Source organism: Macrobrachium rosenbergii, chromosome 43 (genome assembly GCF_040412425.1).
Source record: "Macrobrachium rosenbergii isolate ZJJX-2024 chromosome 43, ASM4041242v1, whole genome shotgun sequence".
Taxonomy (NCBI): domain Eukaryota; kingdom Metazoa; phylum Arthropoda; class Malacostraca; order Decapoda; family Palaemonidae; genus Macrobrachium; species Macrobrachium rosenbergii.
This window is the reverse complement of record NC_089783.1, coordinates 55,588,831-55,615,436: the sequence shown is the minus strand read 5'-3', so window position 1 is coordinate 55,615,436 and position 26,606 is coordinate 55,588,831. Positions and strand designations below refer to the sequence as shown.

General features: G+C 39.5%; 2 protein-coding genes across 2 annotated transcripts; both read right to left on the bottom strand.

Moving 5' to 3' along the window:
- Positions 1 to 340: 340 nt before the first annotated feature.
- On the bottom strand, positions 341 to 17,056 carry LOC136828970 (mitochondrial import inner membrane translocase subunit TIM50-C-like). The gene is made up of 6 exons (XM_067087368.1): positions 16,556 to 17,056; positions 5,632 to 5,864; positions 4,179 to 4,286; positions 3,300 to 3,431; positions 2,614 to 2,734; positions 341 to 1,443 (listed from the first exon to the last, which is right to left on the bottom strand). Exons 1-6 carry the CDS (start codon positions 16,947 to 16,949, stop codon positions 1,244 to 1,246), a joined length of 1,188 nt encoding a protein of 395 aa, XP_066943469.1. The 5' UTR covers positions 16,950 to 17,056; the 3' UTR covers positions 341 to 1,243.
- Positions 17,057 to 20,771: 3,715 nt separating this feature from the next.
- On the bottom strand, positions 20,772 to 25,837 carry LOC136828969 (putative defense protein). The gene is made up of 5 exons (XM_067087367.1): positions 25,238 to 25,837; positions 22,869 to 23,067; positions 22,495 to 22,625; positions 21,111 to 21,199; positions 20,772 to 20,979 (listed from the first exon to the last, which is right to left on the bottom strand). Exons 2-5 carry the CDS (start codon positions 23,062 to 23,064, stop codon positions 20,913 to 20,915), a joined length of 483 nt encoding a protein of 160 aa, XP_066943468.1. The 5' UTR covers positions 23,065 to 23,067; positions 25,238 to 25,837; the 3' UTR covers positions 20,772 to 20,912.
- Between the last annotated feature and the right edge of the window lie 769 nt (positions 25,838 to 26,606).

Below are 26,606 nucleotides of genomic sequence, written 5' to 3'. Positions count from 1 at the left end.
AAAAAATCTACCCCACAACCATCACACATGCCCAACTCCACCAAGGTGCTGGACATTTGGGGTGGGGGATGATCTGTAGTAATAAAACCAGAAGTAAATGAAACAAACATATTTATACCAATGCATTATATAGATCCACTGTCAAAAATCCTGATTCACAATGTATTGTAAGTTTCCCCTGCTTGGACCTGAAATCCTAAATCATTTTGTATAAAAATGCACTAAACTTTGAAGCAGACTTTCAAGAAGATTAAAGATGTACTTGAGCGAACAGGTCCACTTTTATGCACCTGACTTGGCTTTCACTTCAACACAGAAAAATAGGTTAACTAAAGCAGAGTAACTAAATAACAATTTATTTACAAAGAGTGAAAAACTTGTAAGGAAAATACAGAGGGACACATGGAGAAAATATCTGTGCCTAATTCCTCCACATTGACCTTAGAAAATATGTAAAAAAAAATCTGTTGTAAATAACCTGTTTATTCAGCTCCCGGGATGGTGATAAATAAGAACTGTATGATAATGAAAAAAGAACAAAAAAATCACATTGAAAGAGGGCTGGGACTAATCATAGCATTTGCAGGTGAAATCCTATGCACTAATAAAAATAAATATCCAACCAATGGGTTACATACTATAAAATCTGTCACAATGCAAAACAACTTGTGATACAACAGACTCTATAGGGTAACGTACATGTAAAAAAAATATTTCTATATACAAAATTTTCATCCCAATTTCAACTCTTTTATTTCATACGCAATCACCATGGCAAAAGGTTTTCTTGGACACAGGGGAGCTGATATTTATTGCTCTCAAACAACCACAACAGTTATGCAGGGCAGATGCTAATGGAAATTGCTATGATTATTTTTTTTTTTTTTTTCACAATTTACAACGAGCAACCAAGACCATCAATCTTTTAAGGCTATGGTTAATAATTTAAGATTAAGTAAGCGCCTGAATTTTTTCAATGCTTTTCTGAAATGGGCTTAACAATACTGTACCATAATATGGTAAGTAACAAGCAAGATGCATTGTGGTATATACCCAGAAAAAGTTCTGCGAGATTAATTCCCAAGACAGGAAAAGGTGATCAATGACCAGAATAAGAAAAAAATGACATGAAATGCCTGGCAGGTTCCTTTCAAACTTAGACCAAGCTTAGAAGCTGCCACACCAAACATTATACAGAATTACAAGACATCCTGTTTTTGAGGTGCGAGACAGTGAAACGGCTTTAGTTTCTTCGGAAAAACGACGAAATGATAGAGCTGGTGAATTTTTTTTGTTGGTGTTCTTCTTCAACCCTTTGTTTAACTGCTAGTTCTTGTTCTTGTGCGAGACGCTGGTTCTCCCGGAAGGCCGCTAAGGGGTCGTCAAATGTGCGGTAATAATCAATTACCTCTCTGACGTCACTCACTTCAGATTCTGCAATTGCTGCAAAGAAGAACTCATATTTTAAAACTCAATAAGAGGAAAAACGTGCCAAAAACAAATCATTCAAAATCAGTCTGACAGTATCAGTTTCCACATCTCTGTACTGATAAATGCAAAACATCCTCAGAACATTTTCATTAAGTTTCTACAGTAGCCCCTCAAGTGGTCACATGCTTTGTGGATTAGCCCCCTAACAACAAAATCTGATGAATGGCACAGACTTTACACTACCTATACATAAGTATTCATAATATCCAGAGCTAACAGTAATTTTGTATAAATTTTACGATAAAATATCCTGTGCTTTGCCTTTCTCAATAAATTTGAGATTTTTCAACAGTGTGTCACATCTGACAAGATATCCTGGTAAAAACCACCCTGATAATAAAGCTTATAATTACTTGGAGAAGTATAATTATATTTATTTATATATTGCATACACGATAGCTCATTTGGTTAACAATGCCTATCAGCAAATGATCACCTAATTTTAAAATAAGTCTTCTCAAAATAACAGTGACTGATTTAGAAACAAAAATGTAATATCTCATGTGAAGTTGATTCTGCAGTGAACAACACCATGTGGTGGCCGTATATTGGCCATTATGTTTTGCACTTTATGGTTATGAATAAATTTGCTTGATACTGTATTCTTAAAATTCCATGATATATACTGTACATGGCATATATTCTTTGTCATTGCTCTTCCTTACGGTATGATTACTGGGACCCTATTCTCATTTCAGGTCTGATATGGTGAGAGGGTTTGCCCCATCAAAATTTTTTAAAGTAAATTGTTATTTTTTCTAACTATGCAAACCTGAAGTCCTTTGCATTAGGAATTACTTACAACGCCGTTAAACTCTTGAACAAGATAAAAACAAGGGCACTTCCCATTAATTAATGGGTTTGTACATAATATTTTCAATTATTTTTGTTTCAACATTAACTCATTACTACATGACAGCCTGGCTAACTACCTAAACAGGGTGGACTTGTTGCACTGAAAATGACTTTAACCAGGGGCTTGGAACCATGTGAGCTCTTGGACTACAGGAAAAGGCACCACACAGAGTGTCATAAACCTATCAAATAAATAAGAAAAAAATAATCCCAGAACCAGATGATCCATCAATAAAGTTACCATTATACAAAATACAATATGCTTACTTCTAAGCATTAATCCAAGTTCAACAAGAGACTGGTCATTCATATTGCCATCCCATCTCTTCAGTTTCAAATGGTTACGAGGGCTTGAAACTGCATCTGTATCCCAGTCAATACATATTACCTGTTTTGAATGAGAGTTTTAGTAATACATTTTCATTAATCAAAATAATTTAATTCATGCTTTGGCTTTCTATTTTTTTTATATAATCAAGCAAATCAGAAAACTTTTAGGTGGAATAATGAGTATAATTAACAATAATAATACGTATGACAACACCAAATTAGCCTTCACAAATAATCATGAAATAATCAAACAGAAGTAACTGCAATCAATTTTTCTCCTGTTAGTGAATTATGCAAGAACATTAAGCTTTACCTTACCATATGCATCATGAATACATTTAAATTTGTACCTTTTCACGAAAATGAGGTACCCATAGAATTGAACTTGCAGTAAAAATAAAGTTCTATTAGATTTCTAAAATCTACATCATACAGTGAGTTTGATTAGCAGGAAGTTTGAATTTCTGAACCTGCTGACAGCTTACCCAATTACAAACAAAACTGGTCTGAAAGCACAATTTTGCATATAGCTATACAAATATCAAGTCTGATTCTTTAACAGCTCTACCATATGAAGTACTTTACCTTTTGTATAGCTGTGAAATTTTGGAAAACAGACCTACCTTCTCAAGATCACGATTGAGACAGCTAAGATCTTTCACATGCTTGCCATTTACGTATCTGGTTGTGTCCTTGTAAAGTCGATACCAAATGAGGCCATTGGGATCAAGATGATCAATGATTGGGAAAGCAGTCTGCAATAGAGAATAAATTACAGATTATAAATGAACTGATTCACTATAAAAAGGAACAAATTCACGTCTTTTCCCTAGACCAGAAAATGGAAGTATAAAAGGAAGGAATATATTATGAGGATGAGGGTGAAGATATAGGAGGGATACTACTCTCAGGCCATTTGTGACTTGGCGTGCTGCCACAATAGGTCTAACTGAATACTAAACATCAAAGAACTTAAGTGTCAAGTTCCCAAATCAACCTTCACAAAAGTAGAGGGTGATTCCCATGAAGCATAATTTCGGATGATCTTTCAATCTCACTTCTGATGCATGTGCCGTGGAAGGGGAAGTGTTTTTGCAAGCCTTCATTATCAATTCTCAGCACGTTTACAATAAACATGCTACTGGCATGACAAATTTTCAGTAAAAGAAAAGTAAACATAAACTGTATAAATTGCTGGACACTAATTTGCAGATATATTTCACCAATACGGATGTTTTCTACATAGCCTATATATACGATCATAGGAGATTCTCTTTCTTATATATAAATGGACTTCTAAGTTCAGTTTCAAGGGAATATGACAAGATATTTTTTAACTGCCATAATTATACAGAAATATAATCAACATTGTTTTTGTTTGCAGTATTTTTAAATACACACAGACATCTGCTATTAATACTGTACATATGATTCATTTAAATTACAAATAATGCAAATTCCACAGAGCATTTATCAATATTAAAAGATAACTGTGTACTTACAAATCCTTGTTCATTAGTATATATCACAATTTCAAAAAGCGGTGGTCCACAATGATGTAAGAGAAAGTCAACGCCAGGCCGTTTCTTGAACCGCCATCCTGTTTCATACTGGAATAATGAAAACCTTAAATTAATACCTGTGAAAACCTGACATCAATATCTGCTGCTTCATTTCCGTGTTTCACAGTTCAGAAATTACTGATTTTCAATACGTATCAGTACAGTAAACCCCCGTATTTGCGGGGGATGCGTACCGCACCTCCCCCGCAAATAGCTACAATCTACGAATACTTAAAACCCCTCTAAAAACACTTAGAACTGCTTATTTTGATAGTTTAAACACAAAAAACCCTCTAAAAATGCTTATACCTGAGTATTTTAACAGTTTTATCACAAAAAGTGCATTTAGTCATGAAAATGATATGAAAATACACTAATTAGTGAATATTTCTCAGTGAAAAATACCGCGAATGGGCGAATTTTCCGCGAATAATGCATAGATACGTTCCACAGATAAATTCGCGAATGTGTGAGTTCGCAGTGAGACCATGAACATGGGGGTTTTACTGTATTCTGCAATGAACAAGTAATTAAAACTGCAATTAGGGAAGGAATGAACTTACAGAAGGCATATCCCTAAAATACTCACTAACACTTCAGCCCCTTCCAACTTCAAATAAATGTATGTAGATGGGGGTCTTGAGCTTGCACACCATGGGAAACTAAAATCATCTACACTAAAGGGTAAAATGAACCCACTCAAGTAAAATATGAACAAATTTGAAGTGATGCCTTCCTTTGTTCTCCTCACTGTGCATGTCAAAGTAATTGAGTCACTCAGCAATAATGGAGACTCATGAAAGTAAATACTGTATCACTTCATGTTAAAGTATATGGAAGAAAGTAAGCAACTCATGATGTACTGTGTATTAATTGAAATAGTTTATCAAATCTTTGTATCTTACAGGTAATAAGATTAGGGTGATTAAAAACTACAATAATCAAGCTCCCGTCACCACATGAATAGATGTAAGCAATGTGTTTTTCCGTAAGAAGCCATACCTAGTAAGCCTTACACATAACCTTATGTGGCTAGGAAATAGTATCACTGGAGGTTTGCTGTAATTTTCTCAGCGTACAAGAAAAATTGCAAAAAGAATTTTTCGTTTCTCAAATTGTACACCAAAACAATAGTTATTGCGAATTTCAAATTTTAACCTGCCACAATAGTTAGAAACTAATAGCTATGTAGTTACTTGTATAAAAATAGCCTTGTAATTCACATGAATGCTTTCTGAATGAGCACAGTACAGTACTTATTTTTTTTATATCCAAAATAGCCATCCTCCAGTTTCATCCAGTAATTCTACATCTCATCCCATTCAGTAAACTGAACAAGGCGAATACTATGAAAACTCCTTAAAAGTCAAGATATACTTTAAAATCTACTTACAGTCCATTCTGGGTGAACCAAAACATCCCTTAATTCAAGAACCAAAGTGTACGGAGGCTGAATGTAGGGTGGTTTGACAGGATCTGGAAGCAATTTATCACGCGATGGTTCTTGAATCATCCTGTTCATGTCATTCATTCCTTTCCATGTACGCAAGAGGTACTGCTGTATGACTGGCATTTCTGAAAACTCATCTATTATTGGGTTTCCGTCAGGACCGACTTCAGGTGACCCTAAAGAAGAGAAAGTTGCATACTATAGTACTGTATACTGAAAATTGTTATGAACAAATTTAATTATCACTTTCCATCTACAAAATCCAAGGACATGGTAATTTATGTTAGTCATATATAAAGGAGTACAATCAAGCAGTATAAAAACAAAAGGGCTAACATCACTTTGCAAACACTGAAGGGACTAGCACACAAGCAGTACAAGAAACCAACATAATGTTTAAGAGCTCACCAACAAATATTTAGCCTAAAAGATGTTTATCCTTTTCAAGGCTACATAAATACTAGCACTTCTCATACATCCCAATTAATGAATGTAGAAGATCTACAGCGCTGTACACGAGACATTAACTACTCATGATGTTCAATGGCACAATTTAATCCCTCTTCAATTACACAGTTTGACCTTATACTTCACTGTCATATAGCCATTCTGCTAATATATTCCTCCTCTTTTGTCTCGCATTACAAGGAATTGTATCAACAGTCCTCTTAGCAGCATAAGTCACTACTATCCCAGCAAATGTGGAATCTTGTGCATGACTCGCCACAGAGCAGTGTCACCTCTTGGTGTTACTAGTCTTATCAGAGACTTTACTACATACACAGTAGCTTGCGATGCTATTAAAGCAAACGAAATCTCTGCTACATTACCCAAAAAGACAGAGGCTAGTACAACGCTGTGCCTAAGGGTTCCAGGTACATCCAAAGAGGTGGCAGCATAAGGATTATAGTTTGCATTATTGCCCAGCCTTTAAGGAAAATCATTTTGAGTGTGCTATTCACCCAAATGAGGATATAACACTCACCAATCATTGGGAATAAGATTTACATTACGTACCATTTGCCAGTGGGTGATAGTTTTTACAATATATGTTAGTCCAACAACTGGTAAGGAATAATTCTTATAATGTATATACTGTATTATTCATTCAATAGTTAAAGAAATATGATTTTTATGTTTTTCCCCCTAACTCTTTTTAATTTTTAAGCATGACGTATAGTATAGAATGCATTATTCCTACTAATAAATAGTATAAGCAAAGATTTCCCAGTTTGTAATATTTTCCAAACCATCCAAGGAGTATGGTTTACCATACAAGTTCCTCCTTGAACCAGTGAGAATGAGACTCATACTGCGCATCATTTCCCCCAATTGGTGGGGACAAAAGATTTATATCACGGTATTTCCCAACTGCTTGGGGGGACTAAGATGGTGTGCTGCTTCTACAATAGTGAGGGAAAATAAGACTGATTATGTGTTATTCCCTCACCAATCTTAAGGCGATTAAGGCTTATAGTGTGTGTTTTATTTCCTCATCTGTTTTGTGAATAAGGTTAATATTGTATCACAAACAATGCAGTTAAAGAAATAAGGATGGTGCAAACCTAACCACTATGAGGATAAGATTAATATGTGTTATTACCTCAACATAAAGTTCATGTGTTATTCCATTAACAATCAGATTTACAGTATTGTACGGATTATTCCCCAACTACTGGGTGGAAAAAATATGAAATTTTTATGATAAAATAACGTTTCACTTATACTTACCCGGTAGTTACATATAGCTGTCGTCTTTGACGCCACGGCAGTATTCAAATTTCGCTAGCGCTATCGTTACAAAGGTGATCCTCTACCCCGCCCTCTATCGGGTATCGGGAACCGCCCCAAGAACACTTCATAAGTTTTTGCCCAACTGCCCAGGTGAGGGGAGGAGGGAGGGTTATGATTATGTAACTACCGGGTAAGTATAAGTGAAACGTTATTTTATCATAAAAATTTCATTTTCACTTATACAACTTACCCGGTAGTTACATATAGCTGATTGGCACCTTGAGGAGGTGGGGCCCTGGCAGCTAATAAAATTCTTGGAATTATCTACTTGCAACAAGTTAGACATAGGTTCCTTACCTTTAAAGGTAGCTGACTCAGTGGTTACTGCCTCTGTAGTCTGCTGGCCTTTATATTGTGCCGAGAGGATATAAAGGGATCCGTGTGTCGGACACAATAAAAAACAGTACCTGCCGAGAGAACATGGCTGCGTACGGACAAGTCTGATGCCCTTGATCAGGGCGCAGTACAACGAACAACAAAACGAGGGATCACCTAACATTACCATAAAACCAATACCAAAGATTAAAAACTGGAAGATACTAACACATCATGTATCTCCAGGCAACCTTCAAAAAACAACAACCCCAACACCAAGGTGAAAATGTTAGTTAAGGAGCGGACTCCTTTTCACCCTCCCCCAACACCGTGTCAGTCGCAATAAAGGGCCCCAGCGTACTGCACTCTTCGAAAACAGTTTGCACGTCCACTAAATAATGCGATGCAAACACTGACTTGCATCTCCAAAAGGTGGACTTAACCAAGTCCTTCACAGATAAGTTTCTGCTAAAGGCTACAGAAGTCGAAACCGCTCTAATCTCAAATGCGCTTTTACCTTAAGAATACTCATCTCCGAGTCAGCACACTGCTCATGAGCTTCTTTTATCAGGCTTCTCAAAAAGAAAGAAAGGGCATTCTTAGAGAGAGGCCTAGAAGGATCTCTAACCGAGCACCAGAGGTGGTCATTGGGACCTCTGAGCTTCTTCGTTCTCTGAACGTAGAACTTGAGAGCTCTCACAGGGCAGAGGTACCTTTCGGGTTCTTCGGGACCGACCAATTGGGAAAGGTCCTTAATTTCAAACTCTCTTGGCCAAGGTCTAGACGGGTCTTCGTTCTTGGCTAAGAAACCAAGAGTAGACATACATACTGCCTTCCCCTTAGCAAAGCCTACTCTCTTGTCAATCGCATGTAGCTCACTTACTCTCCTGGCCGTAGCCAGAGCTACCAAAAAAAGAGTCTTTTTCGTGAGATCCTTCAAGGAGATATTCGCCATCGGTTCAAAGGACTGAGACCGTAACCATCTCAGCACTACGTCAAGATTCCACGCCACTGGTCTCTTCTGGTCTCTCTTTGACGTATTAAATGATCGAATCAGATCTGAAAGGTCTTGACTCAAAGACACTTCAAGACCCCTATGTCGAAAGACCGAAGCTAACATGGCTCTATACCCTTTAATGGTAGGTACAGCAAGCTTTTTCTCTGTGGAGGAACAAGAGAAAATCGCCATCTGGGGCTATAGACGCCGAAGAAGAAGACACGCCTTCTCTTCGACACCAGGACCTAAACTGTGTCCACTTCGCCTGGTAAACATTGTCGGAGGATTCTCTTCTTGGCTTCGCGATAGCTTCCGAAGCCTCTCTTGAAAAGCCTCTCTTTCTGATGAGTCTCCTGACAGTCTGCAGGCGACAAGATGAAGAGCGGACAAGTTTTGGTGGAACCTCTGAAAGTGCGGCTGTCTGAGTAAATCTGGTCTCTCTGGCAGAAGTCTCGGAAAGTCTGACAGTAGGTTTAGAAGGTCCGGGAACCACTCCCTGGACGGCCAGAATGGAGCCACCAGAGTCATCCTTACGTTTCGATGGCTTGAGAACTTCGAGATTACCTGCCGCAGGATCTTGAACGGGGGAAAGGCATACAGGTCCAGGTCCGACCAGTCCATGAACATTGCATCCACGAAAACCGCTTTGTTGTCTGGAACTGGAGAGCAGTAAAGGGGCAGCCGAGTCGTTTTGTCGGTTGCAAAAAGATCTATGAGCGGGCGTCCCCATATCTTCCAAAGCTCCTTGCAAACTAGGGGATGTAAAGTCCACTCGTTGGATAGGACCTGGTTCTTTCTGCTGAGAAGGTCCGCTGCTACATTTTTCTCCCCTTGAATAAATCTCGTTACTAGTCTGGTCCCGATCTCCTCCATCCAAACTAGAAGCTCCCTCGAGGTCTCGTAGAGGGACCACGCAGTGAGTGCCCCTGTTTCGAATGTATGCCAGAGCGGTCGTGTTGTCCGCCTGGACCAAGACGCATTTGCCTTCCACTTCTTTTTGAAAGGCTAACAGGGCTAAGTGAACCGCTTTTAGTTCTTTTCGATTGATATGCCAGTTTCTCTCTTTCTTTGCCACTGGCCCGAAACTTCTTTTTGTCCCCATAGTCGCTCCCCAGCCCTTGTCCGAGGCGTCGGAAAAAAGAGTTAGGTCTGGGTTCGGAAGCTGAAGAGGAAGTCCTTGTGACAGCCTTCCTTCTGACCTCCACCAACGGAGGCACTCCTTTATCTTTTCCGAAATGGCGAATGTGAAGGAGTCCGGGAACTGTTTCCTGGGCCACTTCTCTTGCAGGTAAAACTGCAGTGGTCTCAGGTTTTGCGCCCCAGTTTTACAAACTTCTCCACTGAAGTTAAGGTTCCCACGAGGCTCATCCATTCGCTCAAGGAACAAATCTTCCTCTGCAGAAAGTCGTCTATCTTCTGCAGGCATGAGGCTATCCGTTGGTTGGACAGAAAAGCCTGAAAAGTCTGAGAGTCCAGACTCACTCCCAAATAGACAATCTGCTGACTGGGAGTAAGGCAAGACTTCTTCTCGTTGATAATGAGGCCTAGAGACTTCGTTAATTGAAGAGTCTTTGATAGGTCCTCCAAACAGCTCTCCTCGAAGCAGCTTTGAGCAGCCAATCGTCGAGGTACATGGAAACTCGAATTCCTTCCAGGTGAAGATGTCTGGCTACTGACAACAGGATCCTTGTGAAAACTTGCGGGGCTGTCGACAGACCGAAGCAGAGGAACGGAACTGATAAACCTGTCCCTCGAAGACGAACCTCAGGAACTTCCTTGAAGCTGGATGTATCGGGACGTGAAAATAAGCGCCTTGGAGGTCTATCGAAACCATCCAATCCCCTGATGTAAAGACGCCAAGACCGACTGAGTTGTCTCCATGGAGAATTTTGTCTTCTGAATGAAGACATTCAACGCACTCACGTCCAGGACGGGTCTCCATCCCCCTGATGCTTTCGTAACCAGGAACAGACGATTGTAGAAACCTGGAGATAGAGGGGCATGAAGCTGTTCTATCGCTTCCTTCTCCAGCATGGCTCGGACTTCTGAGCGAAGGGCGTCTAGTTTCGCGGAGTTGTGCGAGCACGCCTGTAAAGAAACTGGAGCCTCCACTAAAGGAGGTTTGGAAAGGAAGGGGATGGCATATCCTTCTTTTAAAACTTGGATCGCCCAAGGGTCTGCCGAGATCTGTTGCCACTCTTGCCAGAACCTTTGCAGTCTGGCTCCTACAGCTGAATGGAGGACAAAAGGTTCATTTCTTCTCTGGGGCCGTCGAGGTTCTAGGCGTGGCTTTGCCTTTTCCTCTGGCCCTGCCAAAAACACGTTTAGAGGGTCTTCCTTTATACTGTCCATACGAGAAAGGGGGACGAAACACCGCAAGACAGAAGCGGTAGAAAGCACAGGTCTCTTCGCTTTCTTGGCAGACTGCGACAAAAGATCCTGGGTTGACTTCTGGGCTAATGCCTGGGAAATTGCAGCAACTAACTCTTATGAAACAGATGAGCCTTGTTTAAAGGAGAAAACAAGAGAGCCGACTTCTGGCTTGAAGAAACACCTTTTGCTAGGAAGGAGCACCAAAGTTGCCTCTTTTTGAGAACCCCTGTCGTAAATAAAGAGGCCAGTTCTACTGCACTGTCGCAGATGCCCCTATCCATGCAATCCACTACTCCTACCACATCATCCAAGAGCTCGGAAGGAAGATTAAAATCCTTAATCTTCCTGGCTAAGGCCGCAATCGCCCAGTCCAGGAAGCTCACAATTTCAAGAGTCCGAAATACGCTCTTGAAAACTTGATCCAGTTCGGAGGACGTAAAGAAGACCTTCGCAGAATTAAGTGCGGTCCTCCTACTGGCATCCATGAGACTGGAGAAGTCCCCCTGTGCGGAGGCAGCCACACCCAGGGAAAACATTCCCCAGTCTCATACCAACTCGGTTACGGAAGGAACGACGAGGAGGGGGAAGACAGAAGACGTTCTTTCCAATTTCCCTCTTCTCGGCCAGCCAAGCATCCATCTTCTTAAGGCCTTTCTTCGCCGAGACGGACAGGACAAGTTTGGTAAAGTCCGAAGAAGAAACAGAAGCCTTGTCCCTCTTGTACTGGGACCCAGGAGACGGAGGAGCCGCAGGCGAGAACGAATCAGGAAGTTCTCAATAAAGAACTTCAAGAGCTTCTTGTAGGAAGAGAGTTGCGGAGACTTCTCCTCCTTACACTGCTCCTCTAAGCCCGAGAGGAGTTCGTCAGAAATTGGGGATAAGTCCAGCTGGACAACATCTTCATCCAAGTCTCCTTGAACTGAGACTTGAGTTACACGAGCGGGGCTGGAAGGCTAGTGACATATTCTTGCTGTGTCACCGAAAGAGATTGAGCCTGTTGAGGAGCCATCGAGGCGCCAAAGGAGGCGCAGTTGATACAGCAACCGAAGGTGGCGCCAAAGGCGGAGCCGTCGTTACCACAACGACAGGAGGCGTCAATGAAGGCGCAGCGGCGGCGCTACCGGAGCGGCAGACATAGTCGCCGAGGCGGGCGCCGCTGGTATCACAGGAGGCGCCAACGGAGGCGCAAGTGGCGCCAACGGCGGCGCTACCGGGCGATAGAACGAGGCGATGTGGTGGCGCCGCTGGCATCGAGGAGGAGCCAAAGAAGAGACTTGATTTTTAGACAAAAGTTGTAAAATCGAGTCCAAACGGGGCGTTAATTCCGTCAATTACAAGCTGTTGAGGTCCATCGAATGCTGGAGCAGGCGCCACAGGAACAGGAGTCACAGGAGTCGCTGGCGCCAAAGGAGCAGGCCTATCAGATGTAATCGTCTGACAGGGAGGATCCGCCGATAACTTAATGAGACGAGTCCGACGAAGAAAGCCTCTCCGGTTCTGCCCAAAAAGCTACAGGAGGGGAAGGATCCTCCAGAAGAGCCTTCTTCTTAGGAATCTTCAATGGAGAAAGCAGACGAGACCTCTTCAAAGGTCTAGAAGAGTCGCAAAACGCCAACCTCTAGGCGGGAGGAACTCCAACTGGATCCACTCGACACTCTCCGCTCCTCACCTTTTCGGTGGTGAGGGCCAGCAGCCTGGGAAGCGGCAACAGGACTGCTTGAGGGGGCAACTACTCGGGAGCAGGTCCCACTCACCTCCTTTCGGCTTTCGGCATGCCTTCTCCCTGGAACCTGGGAGCCTGACAGGGGCCTAGACCTGGGAGCGTGAATGGGCCGAGAAGCTACCTCCTCCACAACACTTACACAAGGCACAACACTCAGATTATCACTGCGGTCTACTAACCGCTGCAAATTGTCCCCATTTTCTGCATGGAAGACATAAACGCATTAAGGACTGACACGGTATCAGGATTGGGAGAAACGGTGTCCGGGGTAGGTAAAACTACAGGAACTGCAGGGGAGCAGGAATAATAGGATTTACAAAACCTCTTGACTACCTCCTGACCTCGAAGACCTAGAAGAGGCCTTCCTAATCCTATCTCTTTCTAGCTTCTTCATGTACTTCCCAAAGCACTCCAGTCAGACAAAGTTAGAAGTTCACACTCGTTACAAGTCAAATCAGCAGAACATTTTTGCCCCTGCATGAAAAAGCACGAAGTGTGCGGATCTAGACTAAGCTTAACAAGCCTGGTTTTGCAGCCTTTGCTGCAAAACCGGATACCACTAGAACCAGAATCAGACATAATAGTCCAACTAATAATAACTCTCAAGCAATAACTAGCGCCAGCAAAAAACAACAAACCGAGTACTTCACCAAAAAAGGAATTAGAAGTTCGAATTGTTGAGAAATACTACCAGCAGCAGAACCGTATTACCGGTTCGGCACGGCAAAAACTAATGAAGTGTTCTTGGGACGGTTCCCGATACCCGATAGAGGGCGGGGTAGAGGGATCACCTTTGTAACGATAGCGCTAGCGCGAAATTTGAATACTGCCGTGACGTCAAAGACGACAGCTATATGTAACTACCGGGTAAGTTGTATAAGTGAAATCAAGTTTTACTCCCTTAAACTGTTGTTAAAATACTGTAAAGCCAATAGTATCTTATTCATCCAACTGTTAGTTAAAAGGGTTCGGCACTACTGGGCAGAATGTAAAGTGGTTATGTATTGGTCATTCTCCAAATCGTACTAGCTATTAAGCATATACATTATATTACTTAGAATCCAACTAGTCAGAGTGATAAGCTTCACTATGAGTTATATGCTGAACATCTGGGTTATATATTCATCCAATAGCGTACAGTACTATTCTTATATATTCTTCAGAGAGCACCTAAATTCTTCAGATACCTACAATCCCATTAAACTATATTAGTTATTACATGTCTCTAATTACTTAGTGTATGGTGTATATTATGCTTGTATTGCCCAACCATTATGGTCTATAAGGGGCTGCTATTCACTGTAAGGTTTAAATACAGCATGTTAGTTCAAGGGTACAGTAATATCTTTTTAAAGGGTAAAATATGAAAATGCACAAATGATTACATTAACAGGGCCAGTCAGGTTTAAGGATGATATCTAAATGGCTACATTATTTATACCAGGAACAAAGGACATCATAGCTACCAATTTTAGCCTCAATTATAAATTTCTGTGACCTTTCATACTTTGCCTTTTGAAAAACAATAAAAAACAATTGTCTACTCCCATTTACAGTTATCAATTACTCTTAATAAATACCATTGGCTTACAAAAGCAAATTTATTAATTGTAACTTCTACAGTTACATAAAGAAATCAGTCAAAATTTTATAAATTCAAAAATAAAATCTAACAATACAAACTGCCACCTGGTCAAGTTTAGGCTTGTCGTGTGTGTGAAGTGTCAATGAAATAGAGTAAAATAATAGAGAATAATCATCTTTAGTTATGCAGAATAAGTTAAGTTTTAAGATAAGGGCTTCTCATGCTGGAGCAGCCTGGCTGAGGGCTGATGAGTCACATGATACTTAGAACAAAGTTTCAAAGCTACTGAGCTTACTTTAGCTTTGGCTTTTTCACACCACAGTCAATTTCGACAAAAAATTTTAAGTGATATAATAGGCTACTTACTGTGATGTTTTGGGACAAAAAAAAAACAATACAGTCTTCTGTAAAAACGTAAAACAAATCATATGCTTCATCTTGATTATTCGTAAGAAATCCACCATACCTGCGATATTACAATGAATTTCTGGTAGAACAAAGTATTAGCTCCGTGTCGGGTATTACCTTGGAAACAGACTTTTTCTACAGTATTCTGGTTACTCATCAAGAATTTATTATTATTTTTTATCACTCAACTGTAATTAACCTGTAGTTAACCTCAGAACTGATTATATTTTTGCTACTGCGCATGCGCAGTATTATAGGGAAACTTCTGGTAAAAGCCTCCGACTAAGTAACACAGCCTGTTAGGTTAGGTTAGGGTACGTTAAGTTAGTACGGTTTCTTTTATAATAGATTTCCTTAGCCAATCCCTTCTTGAGCACGTGGCTTCCTAATGACTCGCGCACGCACGGAACCGTTCCAGAGTCCGTGCTGAGCTAATGCTTAGAAACGCCAAAGAAAAAAAAAAATACGTATTCAGAATCAACATGAGATGGTAGTTTAAGGTTCTTGAGTTTGATGGGAATTTATCGGTAAAATTTTATAAGTTGCCAATAAGACTCCAGCTAGCCATTTTTGCATGAAAAACCATTTTGGGTTTTTCATGCAAAAATGGCTAGGAAATGACAGGGTACTAAAAGAACCTAAAAATACCAACCTAACATAACCTATTATAGGGGTGTTTACTGGTTACAATTCGGTAAAAGTTCGTTTCCGGTCCGAACTCCAATTCCACATGAGGGATAGTACTATTATGATTCACCTACACTGCTTAGCCATGTTTAGTACTAGACCCTGAGGGATCAAATGTCCCTAAGTGCTTTTCGCAAAACTGAAACTTAGAAAAAATCCTCAATCATTTACATGTATTTTACTTTTTATTGTGATAAATATTAGCTTGCAAGAAATATGTATATACAAAGAACATTTTTTTTTCATTTTATTATGATTAGAAAGATATAATAAAAAATCGAGTATGGATGTTAGGACCGGATACAAACATTATCCTATAATTTTGCCATATTAGCTATGGAGGGGGGGGAGAGGTGGCCGGTACTGCCTTACCTTATAAGTTGTAATTTAATTAATTTTTTATTTACCATTTGCGCAGAGTGTTTAGTATGGGGTTCGAAATAACGAGAATGAAGAGCTGTTCTTTTAAAAAATGGAGGTTACAATTTCATATCGTTTATTGGCAACTTATAAAATAATACCAATTTACCACGCTAGGCTACTGCCAACCTGGAAATTGATTGATTGAATAATTATGAAATTTGGGTCTTGAAGACCGAGCACCGGAACCCCCCAGGATTATTCAGCGCTGTAATGAAGGTGAAACGTATAAATGAATACGACTGATAATGAATAGGTGAAAGACGACATACTAGTGCAATTCAGCGTTAAAATATGAGGGTAAAAATGAAGAATGATATTAGATAGAACCAACAAAAATTAAGTATATATTAAACTTTTATATTCAAAATCTATAAAATTATATAAAATGACCAAAATCTTGATAAAATATAAACTGAAATCACACCTCATTAAAATATCTAATAACCAAGATTCTTCCCGATAACCCATAAGGTTATCTCCCTCAACGTGGTCCAAAACGACAATGTTGGGTCACCGCATACCGGCGCCCCATGCTGGCCCTGGGGCAGCCCACCCTACTTACCACATGACCACAACAAGAAGCTCCCCATGCCAGTGATCATGACACCGAAACTTATGAACGTCCACTTTAACGTCCGGTTAACTTTTTCCTTTTCTTCTTTGTCCTTGTCACTGTCTGGGTCGCCATCGTCGGCGACTCTGGGGTCAGGTTGAACTTTAGCGGCCAAAAGTTCGTCTGCAAGGCCCACTGAGGAGGAGGAGGTGGAGGAGGGAGGACGTCTGCCCGTCGAATAACTATTATACAATCCTACTAATTTGGCGACACTTCCGCACCCCACGGCACTTCTAAAGTGTTTGTGTGTCACCTGGCTCACGGTTCTTCTCGGCACATTAATGGCCCGCACTTTAAACACTGCGGTTTTGGCGAACAAATATACGTTCCTGACCGTGGCCATGACTACATCATTGCGTTGGCTTTGGCCCTATAGAAGAGATGGAAGTTGCCAGATGAAAGTTTATTTTGGTCTTCTTCTTCACCGCTGCTTTGTGTAGGATTTCACAGGCTCTGATGCACGAAGGGATTGCACTGGCTAGAATGCAAGAAAGTCTACACGGTGATAAAAACTATCGCCGGCCGTCATATATAAAACATATAAACATAACGTTCATAAATTCCAGCCATTAATCATAAGTAAAAATGGATAGTAACAGAAATGTGTGAGTTGGCTGAAGAGGACCTTTGTGCAAAATGTCGAAAGCTCCCCTGTTTTTATCCTTGTTTGTATTTTGGAAAAATAGTCTCTCATTTACGTTATTGTGGCTTTTTACTCATTATTTCCGATCACAATATAGATATGCACCACAAATAGAAATGCATATTTCTATATTTTAGCAAGTCGCAAATTTAGCGACGAAGTTGCGCAAAGACTTGGTACCCGCCGTTCTTTTTAGTGTCATAAAGGTGGATAGGTTTTGCGAGAGTATCAAAACAGTACTTGTATCCAATATAACTCGATGTTATCATTCTAGCAAAACGGTAATAAACCATTCTATGGCCAAACCAGTCTGCAGTAGCCGTTGAGAGGGGCTCTATTCCAGAATGTATTACGTCAGTCTAAATATTTCTGTCATTTGAGAGAAATTACTTTTCAATTTTGACAGGTATTGTTCCCAAGAGTATAATAAAGTACAACGTCTCCCTTCTCTCTCTCTCTCTCTCTCTCTCTCTCTCTCTCTCTCTCTCTCTCTCTCTCTCTCTCTCTCTCTCTCTCTCTCTCTCTCTCTCTCTCAAAAGCAAGAGTCCAAGCTGACACAAGGCCAGCTTAATTCTTTTTATAATGGAGAGACTATGATGAGCAGAAATAACCAAACCTGTCTGTGAAAAGAATATACAGTATATAAATAACAAAAGATGGAAGAATATGAAAGATTACATAATGATTAAAGTATAAGGAAAAATCTGTATACAAATAAGATGTCTCCTCAAATGGTGGAAGTCTTCCTTCCGAGAGAGAGACAGAGTACAAGTTTTTCTTTTCATGAAATATTTATACCCCTTTCTCTAGATTTCCTTGAGTGAAGCAGAGAGAACATTCTTAGGAAAGGTTGCCATTAAATGCGGTGTTGAGATGAAAGACTAACTATAATTAAAGGATTGTCATGGCTTCAGCTTGATATGAATTTCTTGGGTTTTGAGCAACACGAGTGAAATCCTAATCTTTTAGGCTGAATCCATCCGTAAGAAAGTAATGAGAGCTAGAAGTGAAAGTGGTTGACGTGACACACAGGAAGCGCAATTAAAAGGTTCAATAGGTCTTTTCTTATTCAAAATACCCTTACCACTCTAAAACACGTTTTGTTTAAATTGTGTGTTAGTTTGTCTTTTCCCCGATTTGGATTTGTTGCATTTATATCATATATGTATACATGTATAATGCCTTGTCCTTTGTGTTCTCCTTGTATCTCGTTGTGTACCACCTCGAGTGAAGACTGAGTGAGACCCAATCCATAACGCTACGACAGGACTACAAGATTCTTTCCTTTTAAATTTTTTGTAACAGTCAGACACGCACATACATACATACATACTTTATTACATACATATATTTTTATGTATATGTGTATTTGTCTTTGCTAATTGTATTTGTTACATTTATTTTTTCTCTATATATTTATGCACTCCAGAAATACCACATTTTTCAGCCATTGCAGCTTGTGATAATTGGGTGCAGATGGAAAAAGTAATTTATGAATACCATAACAAATGCTTTTCTCCACTGCCACTTTCACTATCTCTCTTTTTCACGAGACAATTTTCTAATGGTAAAATTGCCTCAAAACATGGAAGACAGATATAGGTAGCGGAGGCATTAATCTTAAAGAAATCCGTAAAAATCCGTAACTTAAGTTCACTGACGGTTCTAGTGGGTTCTGTCGAGTTTTATTTCACTGGGAAACCATCCTTCGGCATATTGTTCAGCGAAGAGATGACATCTTTTCAAATGATCATCTTGGTACTTCAATTCACCCTCCAACCCTAGGGGTATAATTTAAATGACAAAGCTTGTACGTCATTCAAAAATCCCCAGGCGCAAGTGAAAATATGCAATCGCTCCGATCTAGCTGGTTAGAATATTAGAAGTCAGACGACAGGGTAGAGTGAGAAATACCGCGTATAGGGAGTTAACCCACACACACATGGAACTTCCGCAGTTTCCTTGATGGTACCACGTCTACCTACAGTTGCCATATTTAGTCAGGGTATCTATGCTATTATTCCCAATCATCAGGCTTTGTTTCCTCATTACATATCCTGCAAAACAGTCTGGTTAGTATACGTGGTATCATTTCGGTTTCAACTGAAATTATTTCTACAATGATTTCATCATAAGCCGGTGTTTTCCGTCTCTTAGTTTTTTTTTATTATTATTACTGAGTATGCTTCAGAAGCCGTGAATTCATTCATTGGTACAACCAGGCGTTTTTTTGTTTCAGCTTCTGGTATGCCAGTCGAATTGTCCCTCTCATATCTCTTATTCAAGACCTCACAAAATGTTCCGACCAGCGTTGTCATTGTCTTTCTTCTGATATCGTTGACGGTTCCTCTCTTCTTGTCAGGCATTTCCTTCTTTCTCCTCTCACTCATGAATATCTCATGCGTTAGGGTAGAATAACACCAGTTCCACTCCATGGATACAATGCTATATCAGCATAATGTCTTATTACAAATATATTCTTTTCTTTCTCTTTGCTTAACTTCACCATCCAAATTTGAGTACTTAGCACATTCTACTGTGCCTTCTTCATCTCTTACCTGAAATTCGTCTATATATACTTTTAGCTTTCGTCTATTCTTCATTGTACCTCAGGTCTCATCCGATACCCAATGTCTCCATCTAGTAACCAAATATCCCCGTACTTCTTTTCCAGCAGGCTGACTTACATTCCTGATATTAATCCTTAAATTACTGATTATCTCCTACTCCTCAGATATGGTTTCCAGAACTGCAGATCTATTTCGACATTCATTTGCCAAAAGCCTCTCGATTTTCATCTTTAAGAAGCTTTATTGTACTTCCGGTCACCCATTAAGGTCCTATTGTATTCTCAATTTCAAAAACTTTTGGCAACAATTCGAAGTGGTCGAATTGACTCAAGGTCAAAGTCCGGCGAACAAGAAGAAGAAGAAGAAGAAGCCAAAGACCACAATAAACAAAACTTCTCATTGAATTTGAAGTTATGAGAACCTCCAGAGACGAAAGGCTTCTCCTTGACTAATGGCAGATGTGTCTCATGCACTGCTGGAGATGAAAGGATTTCGAAAATATAAAGAGGCTTAAATCGTATTTCATAAGCTCTTGTCACAAAAACGATTGAGAACCCTTCAGCTAATAAAACACGGAAATCGATTGTCTCTTTAATCAGGAAATATAATGATAACAATTTTCCAAATTACATGAACTCAACACAAAGACCAAAGGAACGCATTATCAGCTGAGAACACTGGCAAAGCGCTCTTGTGAAATCACTGGATTTCATTTAGCTTACAGATATACTATTCTAAAGATGGACTTTCAAATGCCATTTGGCATCCGTTTTTCAGATTCTATAAGTTACTGCAGTTTGATATATGTAAATTGAAACAAGTGAAGACGACATACTTTTACTTTAGATATTAGATGTACTTGTTACTGTATCAATATAAAGTACGTAATTGTTCTCCAACAACTTTCTTAGTATTTAAGCCAATGACATAAAATAAGTTCTTCATTTCTCAATTTTTTTTTTTTAGAATTTTTTCATTGATAATTCAAATGACTGCAAAATAATTCACTCATATCTTTAAATGAAGCAAATCTGTGAATCTTTAATACCCAAGGGTGGGTATTCAGCCAACAGATTGACAGACAGACAGACATCTAGGGCACGACCTGGTCATTCAGCATGTTTACCCAGTAAGTTTTAAAGCCCTTTACCACGGTGGCCCTGAAATGAGAATTAAAATCGATTACTTTCCTCAGATTTATTGTCTTACTGAGAAATATGCGAGGGAAAAAGTCATTATTGCATTCTCCTAATATTCTTAGCAATTTAATCGTGATTATTTTGGTACTTACCTAAATTGTACAGGTCCGTGATAAGTTAGTGGATCCCACCGAGCAGAAACCTGTGTCTTTTTCCTTTTTCCGTCGTGTTGGACAGCATTCTGATCAAAAACATCAGGAAGCAATATTTATATACATATAATATATAAGATCTATATCTATATATATAAAAATGGGTGTATGTTTGAGTGTGTGTGTGTGTGTGTGTTCCAGCATAACTCAGAAATGCTTTGAGCAATTTCAACCAAACTTGATATAAATATGACTTACTATCTGGAAAAGAATACTGTCGGGGTAAGACATCACTGGCACCAAGGAGGGTGGTGGTGGGAAGGGGGTGACATAAAAATAACCGAAAACGATAGATATTAGTGTCTAATCCATAGTTTTTAGGTCGCTGAGGTGAATAGTGACACTTCCGATGCCCTTTACGTCCAAGTTCAGCCCCGAAAGGAAGGGGTGAAGGGGTGAGAAGGGGTGAAAAATCAAATGTAAAAAATGACAGATATTAGTGCCTAATCCATAGTTTTTGAGGTCACTGAGATGAATTGCGACAGTCTTGATGCCCTTTAAGCCCAGTTCAGCCCCAATAGGAAGGGGGTTGAGAAGGGGTAAAATATAAAATGTCAAAAATACTAGGGAATGTAATTGAAGCAACTATCTGAACAGGAAAGGGAGAGAGTGAGAGGGAGAGGAAGTGAGGGAGAGAGTAGAGGGGGTGTTAGGGAGGAGAAAGAGGGAAGGAGAGAGAGAGGGAGAGTTTATTGGTTATCATTCAGAGTTTTCCCACGTAGTGCCAGGTTGGTCAGCTAGTATATATATATATATATATATATATATATATATATATATATATATATATATATATATATATATATATATATATATATATATATATATATTAGCTGAAATAAATTCCTCTAATTCTTCATTGGCCGGCCGGAAACTCGAACTCGGGCCTAGCAAAGTGCTAGCCGAGAACTCTACCGACTGGTCCAACGAGGAACTATGCGTGTGTCAGTAGTAATGGAAGGTTGACAATGCAGATCTCGTTATCGCAGTTTGTAGTATTTCTCTAGATGCTGTCTGGGGTCAGTTATCAGTGAATACTTCGCTGTATCAGGACAGTCCACAGTCTCGAGAGATCATTCACCGTACAAAACGGTGATTTAGCTGTTATCACAAGAAAGATTTCTATAGGCATTTGCCTTTCCTAAGGTAAATTTACTTACTTACTTTCTAAGGTAATACTGTAATCATTTTAAAGCTATCACTTTTAGGAAAGCAGACTTCTGACTGCAGCAGATCTTAATCTTTACAAGTCTGCCTTTTCCTTAACACGTAACATCACGTGGCAAATACGGTGAAAGAAAATGTCTGAAAAGAAAACACTTACTCCTGGAGGGCATTCGATGATTTTGGCCAAGGGGGAAGGATTTTGAAAAGCTCCGATCTGGGCATCGCTTTGGTCTCGGGCTTGGATGAAGAATCCTTCAAACTTCGTGCCGTCTAAGGTGCTCAGCGTCACTGTTCATAAAGATGAGGGGTCAGTAACAGAAGTTTCTTACTGTTTAAGAAAGCTGGTTGCTGGAGAATTAGTTTCTGAAAGATCTCATTAAAAATATTGCAAAAAACTACTTTCTGCAGGGAGAGGTAGTATTCCTTAACATTCTTACTTTTCAGGGTGGGGTAACAGAATGCGTCTGGCTTGGAAAAAAAAAAAAAGAGGGTTCATTTAACAAAGAACTCTTCCATCATCAGTTTACTTGCCTGTGAATTTGCCGTCATTATCACGGGTAGCGCTCAACTGGAATGGCGGAGAGCTGGTCTGCGGTGCGAATCCATGACCAGGCATCATGGAGTTGCAGGCTGGAGTCAGGTCCGACCTGCTGAAGGGTTCGGCGAGGTGGAATAAGCAGAACGCCAACACGGCCGTCCTGCACAGCGCTCGGAAATTGAGTTCCATGATCTGGAAGTTACGCTCAGATATCAAAACGGCCTTCAAGGGTATTGCCATCGCAAGAGGAAGGAATAAAAGACTATGATGGTTGTCATTTTGGTATAAGAATGCTGAAGGATGAACTTAAATTAAGGATATATATATATATATATATATATATATATATATATATATATATATATATATATATATATATATATATATATATATGCTTAAAAATCACAGTAGATGCACGTGACTTCAGTATATAAGCGAATACCACAGGAAAATGACAGGCAGAAGTCCAGCAAACATGCAAGCGCTTTCACGTGAAATGTGAAAGAGCTTGGTACTGACTGAACTTCTGCCTTTATGAGATCTCATTGTAAAATTTGAGATATATAGCACATTTTGGAAAGCACGATTTTTTTTATTATCACTGTGGAACTTTTTTTTCTTTTTTTGCATTCTAGAAGCACGGCATAGGTACCTATGTGCACCACAGGAAAATAATAGAAGATCCGTACCATGTGCTTTCGCGTTTATTCATTCGAAGGTACTTAGTTCGGATCCTCTGGCTGTTATTTTTCTGTGGTACGTGTGTGTGTGTGTGTGTGTGTGTGTGTGTGTGTGTTACAGAATACTTAATAGAGGAACTCAATCTCTTTCAATGTATTTAACCAATGAATCCGCCATGCATTCTGTCAAGAAAATAGATAGGCACAATTTGAAAATGATATCAAGTTTTGGGAATATGGGGATTGCTAATGACCTCCCGGTCCACAAATACTAAGTTTGGGTTGAAATCAGGAAGTTGGAACGTGAGAACATTTAATCAAATTTAAAAGATAGAATAGTTAAAAATGAATCTGCGTTGTTTACGAATCAATCACAGAGCAAAGGAATGGGAAAAAGAGATATCGGATAAGGGCAATGTACATATTTGTTCGGGAAGGACAGATGAAACCGTTAGAGATGGAGTAGGCACGATGACTGACTAAAGAACAGTGAGCAGCAAAAACAGAAATATGAGAATTATTGTTAGTGATACGAACGTAGAAGTTGGTAGGAACAACGAGGGTATGGAGGATGCAATAGGTAAGGAAGCCCTGATACTTGGAGGGATGGAAGAAGAAGAAGAAAGATAAGCACGGCGGGATCATTTGTATGACTCACGAATGAGAGATATGAGGGGGATAATTTGAGTGATATAGCAGAAACTGACAAAGACCTGAACGTAATCATGAATGAATTTACAGTTTTTGGAATGGAATCAAACGGTAAAGAAATTTAGGAGATGATTTTAGCCGAAACTGAAATAACACCTCGAGTACTAACCATACTGTTTAGCAGAATATGGAATTGGGAAGCAACGTACTGTAACTTGACTGAATGTGGTAATTATAGAGGCATTGCACTAATGTTGGTTATAATGAAAATTCTCAGTATGCTGATACTCAATAGGTTACAGAAAGAAATTTATATGCCCAGGGATGAACGAGCTACTTTTATAAAAGGCAAGAGTTGCACAGATCAAACATTTGTTATGACACACTGTGCATCAGTGTAAGGATATAAAAAATCCCATTCTGATTACTGTCGTTGATTGCGAGAAGACAGTTGACAGCTCCCACAGACCAATAATGTTGAAGGTCTTACGCCACTATGGCATTCCTGTTAGAGCTAATTGAAGTTATTAAAGAATGAAGTGGATGAAAATTATTAACGATGGGATCTTGTCAAATGACTTTGTAGCAAAGAGTAAGGTGCTATAAGTGAAAATTATTTCACACTTCTGTCGCTTGCCCTTCTCGTAGCCTAGATTTTGTAACGAAAAAAGTGGTCGGACATTGAAGAGAAGGATTAGATTGGAACAACGATAGAAAGCTAACAGACTTAAAATATGCAGATGATGCTGGTTCAACGAAACGCTACAAGATTTACAAAGCTTGCTTAATTGAATGCGTCACATACATAAACAGAGCGATGGGACTTGAAATAAATCTAAGAAGAACAAAAGTATTACGATGGTGAGGACAGAATATGCATATAAGGATGAAATTACATTAGAAGGAGATAGAAAGCTATCTCTCTATATATATACATACATACAAACACACACACATACATATATTTACATATACACTAGCTAACCAAACTGGCTCCCAGGAAAAAAAAAAAAAACAGGCAATATTCTTACTGTTACTCGGTACTCGTCCTGATCCAGAGAAATGGCTGGCTGGTGTGGCTCGAATAGAAAATTGCAATAGACTGTGTTAAGAGTGTGGCGCCTCCCTTCTTATATACTGACGAAGACAGGAAGAACCATGACGTCACGAAATCACCCTACGATAAACTAATGCGAGACATCGATTCGGTTGCCTGGTATTTTGATATCCTCTGGGATAACTCGAACTCGACTGTCATTGCAAACTTTGCAAAACAATTCTTTTAAGGAATGCCAGGAGAGAATTACAGCACCAGACAGTCATCCCATTCAATGTGATCTGAAACCTTGTAACTAAAAGACAGTCATTCACTGTTTTTCACAGTTATACCCAAACAACAACAAAATGATAATACTATTGGGCATATTGAAGTTTGCCAATATTTTCTCAAGGTCTCACAATGGAATTCCTTACAAATGAAACCTTTTAAGATAAAGAAAAGTATCAAATTTAACTCATACAGCTTAGCTGTTTGCTGGAGCTCGATAATTAACGCTGGTCGACATTTTTCTGCAAACAAAAGCGAGTAATAACTCGAAGTTTCGCAAAGCGTTTCAGTAACTTAGGAAGATAAAAAGATCACCAATTCACGACAGGCATTTATTTTTCCCACAATGCATCAGTTGTAACTTAGTAAACAAAGCGTGAACTGAAAAATAGGCTGGAATTGCTCATTGGTGTCGTATAATTCCGAGCTTTGAAAATGTGCTCAGTTGTGCTGTAACAGCCGTAGCCGAAATAGGATAAGACAAATAAGAAATCTACGTTTCCGGTAACAAAAGAGACGTTTAAACTGCGAAATCATTCCTCTATTTGGTGTTGGAGTTTGTTCTTTGTCACTTCAAGGCAACTGATACTGTATACTGTATTATAGCAAGATAGAACTCATCAACAAGTAGTCAAAAACGAGATTATTAAAATTCCCTTGCTGCACCCGCTCTCCATTTCCCAAAACTAGTAAGTCATCCAGGTTAGTAGCTATAGCTTACGTAGGCCCAGGCCGTAATGATCTCGACTCCGTTGTCATTCACGTAATATTTTGCCATTCCCGTCATTCACGTAATATTTTGCCATTCCTATCATTCACGTAATGTTTTGCCTTTCCTATCATTCACGTAATATTTTGTCATTCTTATTCACGTAATATTTTGCCTTTCCTATCATTCACGTAATGTTTTGCCATTCCTATCATTCACGTAATATTTCGCCATTCTTATCATTCACGTAATATTTTTCCATTCCTATCATTCCCGTCATATTTTGCCATTCCTATCATTCACGCAATATTCTGCCATTCTTATCATTCACGTCATATTTTGCCATTCCTATCATTCACGTAAT